Below are 9,512 nucleotides of genomic sequence, written 5' to 3'. Positions count from 1 at the left end.
CCCCGCCCCATAGGGTCCCAGGGGTCACTTTGTTGATCAAACTCCGCTATTTTTCCTCACAAACACCGGTCAATGAGCTGCGCAGATGCAAAATGACATAAATCTCAGATACAAAGCTGGGACTCTTTATTTTATTTTTTTTTCTCCAGATCATTTTGGTGTGTGCCCTTGTTATCTCCCCCTCCCTCACCCTGCCCGGGTTTGTTTTGGGGCACAATGAGTCCTTCAGCCCCATTGTGCCCGCACAATGCCGGGGGACACCAGGCCGCGGACGAGCCCGAGACCCTCCCCCCGCCCCAGGCCGCCATTGTGATGCGAATGGGCCCGCTGCAGCCGGCGGACGGGGGACACCACCGCACTCCCCAAACCCCTCGGGCCCGGCCCAGCCCGGCTCGGCCCTACCGCTGTGCGCATGCGCGGCCCCGCCCTTGGAGAAGCGGAAGCGCCGGCTCGGGTCAGTGCCGGGGGCCGCAGCGTTCAGTGCAGGGGGGACGCTCGGGGCTGGGGGCGAGTGGGGTACCGCTCCTGGCTGCCTGGCGGGCAGCACGGCCGCCCGCGGGACAGGCTCGCTTCGCGGCGGGCTCGCACCTCGCCCAGGCTGCTCCCTATACCCAGCGAGCGGCGGGGCTGCGGCCGCGGCGGTGCGCGGGAGCGGGAAGTGGAGGGCTGTGCTCCTGGGGCGGAGCGCTGCTGGCAGCCCTTTGCGGTGGGGCACGGTGTTCTGCGGGCCTGGTGTGTGTATGGTAGTGGTTGTTGGCTGACAAAGGCCGTGGGTGGTGTTTTCTCTCCAGGTGTAGGGATAATCAGAATCTTGGGCCTATACATCACTTAGAGGGAAACATTGGGTCATGGAGGGATTTATTTTTTTTTTCCTGCAAGTTTACACTCTTGGTAGCTTTGTAACTGAGATCCTATGTTAACCTGAGACGTCTATCTCACAAAAGTAACAAGCATCTAGCCTTAGTTTGTCAGTTGCACAAAATGTGCGTGTTTTCCTCTCTTAAGAAACATAGCATTCCAACATAAGGTGTTTTAGTCCTATTTCTTTGGGGATTGGACCAGATGATCTCCAGAGGTCCCTTCTAACCCCTGTGACTCTATGATTCCTCCAGTTGTATTGAGGTACTCCTGATAGAAGCATTCAAGGCAGAATGTTTGACTTCCCTCTTCTGACACTGGTGAACTAGAGTGTCCTCCTTAACGTGGAGGTTTCCATTTAGTGGTGGAACAGTGCAGGTGGAAGGACATAAAATCCTTATTTTTTTATGATGTTTTCCATAAATGTTTGTGATCGTGCTGAAATGGCAGTATTGGCCAATATTCTTGCTTATATGCTTGGCTGTTAACATTCTCTTGACTAAACTAGGCCATTAACTGGTCGTGGAGATTTTTCTGATAATGTCTGTATCATAGACTTGAATGAGATCTTAAGCAAGAACTTGCACGAGTTCTTAGGCAAGATTATCTTCAGATACAGGTGTCAGAAGGTGGGGAAAGTGGCTTTTTCAATTGAATATGGCATTGTATAGCTAGTAAACTGTTTACCACACTTCTTGCTTTAGCTGCGTAGCCGCTGGGGACAGACTCTCCACTGAATTGTAAATTTTGCTTGGACACAACGCATTACTGCGGAAGTAAGACCTGCCATGGCTTTTTGCATCTGTGCAGTGAGTTTGTAAGGTGAAGGTCTTCACACCCATTGCTAGGTCTCCATAGAAAGTGATTAAAGAGTGATAACCTACCAGGACTCAAATCATCTCTAACCAGAAGTGTATATTTTCTGGAAAACAAATGGCTGGAGTTTTAAGGGCACTCAAGTATCACTGGAAGTAGCGTCGCAGAGAAAGTGGTGCCCTACCTTGCGTACTTGTGCAGCAATGTATGTGATTTGTGCATGTTTATTTCTGATTCTATAACAGTGATGTCTCTTGTAAACTCCTAGATCTAGTACATTTGTGTATTTCGTATTGCATTAAAGAGAATGGCATTCAAAAACTATATCTGAAAGGTATTTAAATATTTAAACTTCAAGGGGGAAGAACTCAAATACCTTTAAAAATTTTAAATTGCAGTACTTCTGAATTCAACTTCCTTTTTTTTTTTTTTTCTGTATACCACAGGCATGTTTATTGCAATCATAGAATTGTTAAAATTGGATAAGACCACTAAGATCATCTAGTCCAACCATCCACCTACCACCAATACTGCCCACTAAACCATGTGCCTATGTACTACATCTACCCTTTCCTTCAATGCCTCCAGAGAGGGTAACTCCACTGCTTCCTTGAGTAGCTGTTTCAATGTAGCAATGTAATGCTCCAGAGACAGCCTGTAACTGAAATGTCAGAGCAGCGTGAAAAACAAAACAAAAATTGTACCTGAGTAAAACATAATGAATGTATTCACTGTGTAACTGAGGAAGGTTTCTAACTTTTAAGTAAAATCAACGTAAAACCGAAAAAGATTTTTTTGAGAATAAAGAACAAAGCAAAGCTCAATGAGAAAGTCAACGTTATCACTTCCAGTTTTCATTGCATAGTCTTGTAGTAAGGAGCACATCTAATGCCAAAGCTGTGCCAAACTAATAGTATGCACTGAGATTTGTAGGGACAAAGTGGAGGTCATAAATGGTTCTAATTTTATCCCACGATTCTTTTTATGGAAGGCATACGTTGGTTCATTTAGCATGCCAAATAAAGTTCTGCCACAGAAGTTGGAGTCTGTGCTTCATTCTTTTGGCTGTTTGCAAGTAGAAAATAGACACATTCCATTTTTAATTATTTAACTTCTAGCCAGTGCTTGTACGTGTGTCTTTGAAAACAGGTTGATTCAAAATTGCTGTGCATGTTAGAAAGCTCATTTAATAAAATAAATTAACTTCACTATCTGTGACAGTCAGATTTGTAGATTTACTAAGTATAGATAAGTTTGTAGTTCTTTAAATGTGACTTAAAACTAAATATTATGTCTTCAAATGACAGCCTGGTAAAATGAATCAGAAGGGAAATCCAGAGCCAACTGACGATACTGATAATGTCAAGGTATTGCAACTGGTGCCACACTGATGGAGTATTGCCTGTAAACACTGATGGCAGCTGACCAGTTTGAACGGTGAAGGTACAGGACCAGTTTCTAAAGTTATTCAGTATTCTTTTCATCTGGCTACAAGATGTTAATATACTTTTAGTGTGAAAATGAAGCCATTAATTCTTGTGTTGCATGCTGCCAGGTGAGATGCTATAAGGCTTTTAATTACATCTATATTTGTTTTTCTCGAAATGTATACTTTTTACATTTAACAATGTTCTTCTGAAATTTTTGAAGTCATACGTCTGAGAACATTTTGATAATTACAGTTTTCACTCATCCAAAAAAACAGAGATGGAAGGCAAAACAAATGGGCTGTATGATCAGTTGGTTGAAAACTGGGTCTGACACTTTAAAGGCCAGGATAAAAGAGCAAGCTATTAGCAGAAGCAGAGAAATATTGTTCAGTCTCTGAGCTGTTCTGTAACATTTCTCAATACTGCATTTTGGAATGCTGTTTTTATTTTTCTCCTTTCAGACTGCTGTGAGCTTCAGAAGTCAACCATGGGCATTAAAGGCTTGCAGGGATTTGTGGCGAGAGTTTGCCCTGATGCATGCAGAATGGTAGATCTGAAAGAGATGGCAGAAAAACACCGCATCGATCATCCAGATGTCCTACCTGTTATTGTGGTAGATGCCATGAGTTGTGTTCGACGCTGGTACACACCAGAATCCTGGGTGTGTGGTGGCCAGTGGCGAGAGTACCTTACCGTTTTGGAGGATTTTATTGAAGCTTTTAAAGCAGCTGGTATTGAGTTGGTGTTTTACTTTGATGGAGTGGTAGAAGAGAAAAAGAGAGATGAGTGGATCAAGCGGAGGCAGCAGAATAACAAGGAAATAGCCAACCTATTTCAGTTTATCAAGACTCACAGGAAACAGCCGGGGAGAGAAATGTTCGTTCTTCCCTCAGCATTGCCTACTTTTACACGGTTTGCCCTAAAGTCACTTGGTCAAAAAACAGTGTGCACATTGCAAGAGGCAGACTTTGAGGTGGCTGCGTATGGTTTGCAACATAACTGCATGGGAATTCTTGGGCAAGATAGTGACTACCTCATCTATAATACATCTCCCTATTTTTCCATTGAGAAGCTCTGCTTGGACAGACTAGTCACCGTTATGTACTCCAGAGATGATCTTTGCCGTGCGCTGGGTCTTAGCATGATGCACCTTCCTCTCTTTGCTTGCTTGCTTGGCAATGATGTTGTTCCAGAAAACTTGCTGGAAGGCTTTTGGCATAAATGTTTAGTCACTTGTCCCCCCAGGAATAAGAGCTACAACAGAAGAACAAACATACTTCTGGCTGTAGCAAATTATATCTCCAAAATGCCATGCTCGTACAACAGCCTGAAACACTTGGAAGAGATGCTACCTTTGGGATCAGACAAGACATTACTTCTTAGAGGAATGGAGTCCTATCTTTTGCCAGGGCAGCAGTCTCCATGGATTCCTCCCGATGCAAGAAATTTCAAAATGTTCTCAGGTCAAGAAGAAACAGCCATGTGTCGAGATAAGGAAATATTTCAGGTACTTTGTCTTCTAAAGCTCAGTGGTCACTTTATGGTTGTGACTGCTTAGTGAAAGCTGGTAATGAGTATGCTGAACCTGTGTATTTAAATTTGCTGGAGTCCTGATTAGAAGCATTACATATGTAATGCTCAGGGCAGATGCAGCACATTTTAATTAAGTTGTTCCTCTCTTTTTGAAGTGTCAGACAGGTCAAATAATGGGAAGCAGCACATGTATGGGCCCATAGCTGGGCAAAGAGATGTACTTTCCTTGTATTGTACAATGGAATAACTTGTTTTTTGCTTTGAGAATCCACAGATCAGGTACAGCTGGTTAATAGTCTGCTTGGCTGTGCATAGCACAGGCAGTCAAAATACCAAAGGGGAGCTGCTGTCATGGAGGAGTTGGAAAAGCTTCTGATAAATCTATATTTCATTATTTTAGGACCACGTTAATTACTGTTCAGATACACTGTCCACAGATGAACCAAAAGCAGTGGCCTGTTAATCCTTAAAGGGCAGGTCTGCATGAAGAAGTTTCACACATGGCTTCCCACAGGGGCAGAGATGCACTGGTGTTGGGTTGTGAAGAGGTATCATCTGCAGATTCGATATGTTGACTAGGGTTGCCTGTCTGGCTAGTAGAAAACTCTGCTGCCAAGACATGCACTGATCTTGATGCCAACAGGGCTACATTGCATCAAGATCTATAAAACAGTAGTAAGTTTAGTGTATAACTGCAAATTCATGGCAATTAAGAGAATGTATTGAAGTTTAATTTAAAGAAAGTGTAAAGTAGATGGTATCTATTACTTTTACTCCCTATTTTGTTAGGTATGTAGAGGCTTCAAACAGAGAAGTTTTTTGTCTGTCTCTTACTTAATTGCCTTTAAAACTGTTTTACTGCTTCCTCATTATATTACTATAGTGTAATCCTATAATGTACATTTTCCTTTTCAAAAATACTCTAAAACACTTAAAAGTTAAATTAAAACCTCTGCAATGCTCATTTTGGCTAAACTGCAAATGTCTAGATTTGATGTTAACCACACACAGATACACTACACATAACATTTCAGTTGAATAGAAGATATCATTGGAAAAAAAAAACATCACTACATCCTAATGAAATGTTGAAAAATACTGTTTATATTTGAAGTGCAAGGAAAAATTAAGTAGAATGTAATCATCTGTGTTGGATTACAGCCAGGACAACAGTAGTAATATGTTTACTCCTTAAGAGAACATATCATGTGGTCTTTACGACAAGAGTTCATTATTTCTTGGTTTGATCTTTCATCTAAAGGGTTGCAGTTCTCTAGCATTGCGCTGAGCTACTGCTGTATGAAAATAATGATGTTTAGAAGATTCATTGAAGAATGCGTCACTCTTGCTGCATAAATCCTATGTTAAGCCAGTCACTGAGCCAAGGAAATTACAAAGTTGAAGACACGTTAACTAGTCTTCTGCTTTTCTACTAAAGAAGTTTAGGTATTTGTATGTTATGTGTGTGCTTTGTTTCATACTTTGGAATCTTTACAATAATTCCATTTGCCTTGCACGTTATCTAAAATGCACATTACTGGCATATACAGCCCAGTTCCAAGTTCAAGGACATAGCCTCATGTTACTGCTTCCCTTGGGTTTGGATTTGTTTTATATAAAAGTAGAATTGGGAGATTGCATTGTTTCCATATGGTAGGAATACTAAGTATTTCTTCCAGGGCAACCATAAATATACTGATGTAAGAAAATGCTCTGTTGATTGGCAATGTGTACAGAAGCCTGCTGTTCATTTTATGCTCATGTGAGCAGTTCTTTGGAAAGTATGACGTTTTGGTTGAATTAGTTTCGATCGGTAATGGCCGGTGCTTGACTACAGCTTTGAAATCCTGAGTTCCCATGCTGGCAGACACTGGAATTCTGTGGAGACAGTGAGTTTCTCTAATCTGGTAATTCGCAGTGAAAAGACTATGAGCGCTGTGTATATGGTACAACCCAAGCCACATAGATAGCATGACACGTAGGGATTTCTGAGCAGAGAAACTTCAGTGCCTGCTCACCATACAGTATAAATCCTAGAGAGTCTACTAGTGGTACCCTGTGGAAATAATAGGTCTCACTCAACTACGTGAGCACTCCTACAGTTTGGTTTGAGGTTGTGAAGTACAAAGTATTTGTGGCTCTGCCCTTTCCCTGTCCAGGTCAGGGTTAGGTGCCTGAGACCAACTTTGTTGCTTCTCCATATAAGATGTTCCAGACCAGCAGTTCTGTTGCTACTCTTGGCATAGGGATGTGACTGTACCCGGTGTGTGGTTAACCTGCAGGCTGGGTAATGCTGTGATTCTGCTTTTCAGCTAGTCTGGAGACCTTGTTTTCCTCACTACGGCAGACTGTTTCTTTCCTTGGGAGAAAAATTATTGCAAGGTAAAAATGTGGTGAATTTAAGTATTCCAGATTCACCACTGTGTAAGCTACACAAATTCAACTGCTCTCAAAAGAGACTGTCCTGTGTAGTTCATCATGAAATAGAATAAAAGTTTGGGTTTTGTCATGCTTTCACTTTTTTTCTTTAAGTGCTTATATGCTTTTTGAGAGGGAAACACTCAGGGCAGGACTGAAGAGAAAGGCAATGATGAATTGCCTGGTAATCCCTATCCACAAAAGGATACGTGTCTGAAAATACGCTACACTCCTTTTTTAAAAAGTGCTTGTTCCCTCCCTGACCATTCTGTCTGCTTCCACTGATAAAGTACTGTGTCTTCTAGTAGTGAATGCTTTTTTTTTTTACTATTTGGTTATTCTTAATTTTGAAGATAATGCCTTCTTCTTTCTTTGAACAAACAGTTAGCTAAAGAACATCACATCCAATCTGAAAATTATGCAATCTTCAATATCCTGAGTAATGGAGAGCTTGAGTGCAGCAACTCTTTGGAAGACGATTATGATACAGAGATTCCTGGACAGGCACTCATCTATCGCCCTGCTCGTCAGCATATTTATTCTGTCTTGTTGGAATCGGAAAAAGGTAAGGTTGAGGCTACTTACACCACTATTCAAGTGTACTTTACATTATGAAGTATGAGATCTTGAATTCATTGTTTAAATGGCTACTTCTGCATGGCATTTAGGATAAAAACCGGGCAGCTGAAATGTACTTTGTAAGGAATCAAGAAAAAACTTGACAAATTGTTTTCCTACATGCTGCTAAATTTCAGTGCTTTTTAAGAGATGTTTTAAAAAATATTTTGTTAAATGAGAAGTTGTGAGAGTTGTTAATGAGCAAAAGATTGAGCAAAACTGTGACGTTTAGGCTATTTTAACAGTTTGAGAGGATATGAAACCTTATTTTTCTTTAGGAAGTGTAGCTCCTAATGAATTAGTTTCAGCTGTAATATACTTCTGCGAAACAGTAATGCACTGTTACCATTTTACCTTCTGTTGACTTTAAGTTTGTGATTTTAAGAACATTTGATAGGCAAATATATTTATTGCAGTAATACAAACACAAGTAGTCATGCTAATGATTATTAGTGCTTTCATCAAGGTGGAAGAAAGTAAGATTTCTTTATCCAGTGGTGTAAGTAGATTCTGCAGGAGGTGTATCTGTGCTCCTATTCTACTTTAAGACACAGAATTATTTACGTGTATCCTTGCACAAATTTTTAAGACTTCCACTGCTTAAACTTTCAGCTGTGGTAGTTGTTATTTTATGTTCCCAATGCCTTTTAGGCAGTGACTTGAAAATTAAAAATGTATTGTGCTTTTATTCTTTTTAATATGTTGCTTTCTCCTTGCTAATCACTTTACATTTTTATTAATGAAAGTGCGCAACTATCAACTTAATATTCAAACTGTGTGCTTAGGAGGGCCTTATAAATTAAATACCTGACTTCCTTCGCCAACTGGAGTTTGAAGTCACACCATAATAGGAAAAAAAAGTAGGAAAAACTGAATCAGAGTTTACATAGCCCTTTGGACAGAATAACAAAAAGCTCAGCAGTAGTCATGCACATCTGTCATCTTTCATTTTTCGGCCTACTGCCTCTAAATTTTGTAGACAATTATAACTTGGTTGGGTTTTGTTTATTCCTCTACACAGCAGGATGTTCATTGATGTTTTCAGAAACACCCCGAACCAAAACTTCCAATTAACAATTGTTGTTGCAAGATGGCAGGGTAGTAGGCAGATTTGCATCTGTGTTAGTTTTTGTAGTACTCAGATGAAGTAGATTAGAATTGAAATACAGAAACATTAATTTAGAATTTTAATGAACATGAAATTTGGACATGTAAGAGATTTTATTTTAAGAAAGTGATTTTTTTTTTTAATAAAACCATGGATAACATGTATTACTTACTCTCAGTTCATGCTTCAAATTCCAGAAAAAAATTTCTGTAGTAGCTTATGCTGAACACCCCCAGTCCTTACCAAAAAGGTACATAGAGTTTATCTGCATGGGTCCCATAGTAAATCTGCATTTTTAGTGCATATATTTACTAGCTGCTATAACTACGTCACTTTCTAGTATTTCACTGGTTGATATTTTACTCACTCCAGTATACAGTTGCTTCCAGAGCAAAAATGTAGACCATTAGTTAGGCTCTATGAAAATTTGTAAGTAAATGTCCATGTTATTTTTTTTATGAATTTGCTTCTAAAGCTACAAGGCAGTACCGTTCTCTACAAAGTAGAACCCTTTACCACTTTCACTCAGATAAAGTCAGTTATTTTTTGTAGTTCAGTGGGAGGTAGAATGGGGAGATGTAAACTGCACTTTATGTAGATTGTCATATAACGTAGAATTACTTTGAATTAGCATTAAAATAAGGGTTTACTGGAAGGAGTCAACCAATTAAATTAGTGCACATGGAGTCTGGTGGCATCATGAAAAAAATTGCCAGTGTAGTTCACATGAA

General features: G+C 40.2%; 1 protein-coding gene across 10 annotated transcripts in view; it reads left to right on the top strand.

Annotated features, from left to right (window-relative positions):
• The window catches only part of FAM120B (family with sequence similarity 120B), a 92,166-nt gene continuing 82,791 nt past the window's right edge, over positions 138-9,512 (top strand). For 4 of the 10 annotated variants that reach the window (XM_021390374.1, XM_021390375.1, XM_021390376.1 and 1 more), the window contains exons 1-3: positions 139-454; positions 3,566-4,611; positions 7,440-7,620. In XM_021390374.1, the coding sequence (XP_021246049.1) occupies positions 217-454; positions 3,566-4,611; positions 7,440-7,620 (1,465 nt within the window). In that variant the 5' untranslated portion in view covers positions 139-216. Of the gene's footprint in view, positions 455-478; positions 1,880-2,118; positions 2,268-2,981; positions 3,118-3,565; positions 4,612-7,439; positions 7,621-9,512 lie in introns of those variants that run through there. The other 6 variants (XM_021390379.1, XM_021390380.1, XM_021390381.1 and 3 more) reach the window with 6 other exon arrangements.

The sequence above is a fragment of the Numida meleagris genome, chromosome 3 (assembly GCF_002078875.1).
Source record: "Numida meleagris isolate 19003 breed g44 Domestic line chromosome 3, NumMel1.0, whole genome shotgun sequence".
Lineage (NCBI taxonomy): Eukaryota > Metazoa > Chordata > Aves > Galliformes > Numididae > Numida > Numida meleagris.
The sequence above is the reverse complement of the archived record's forward strand: the minus strand, read 5'-3'. Positions and strand labels throughout refer to the sequence as shown.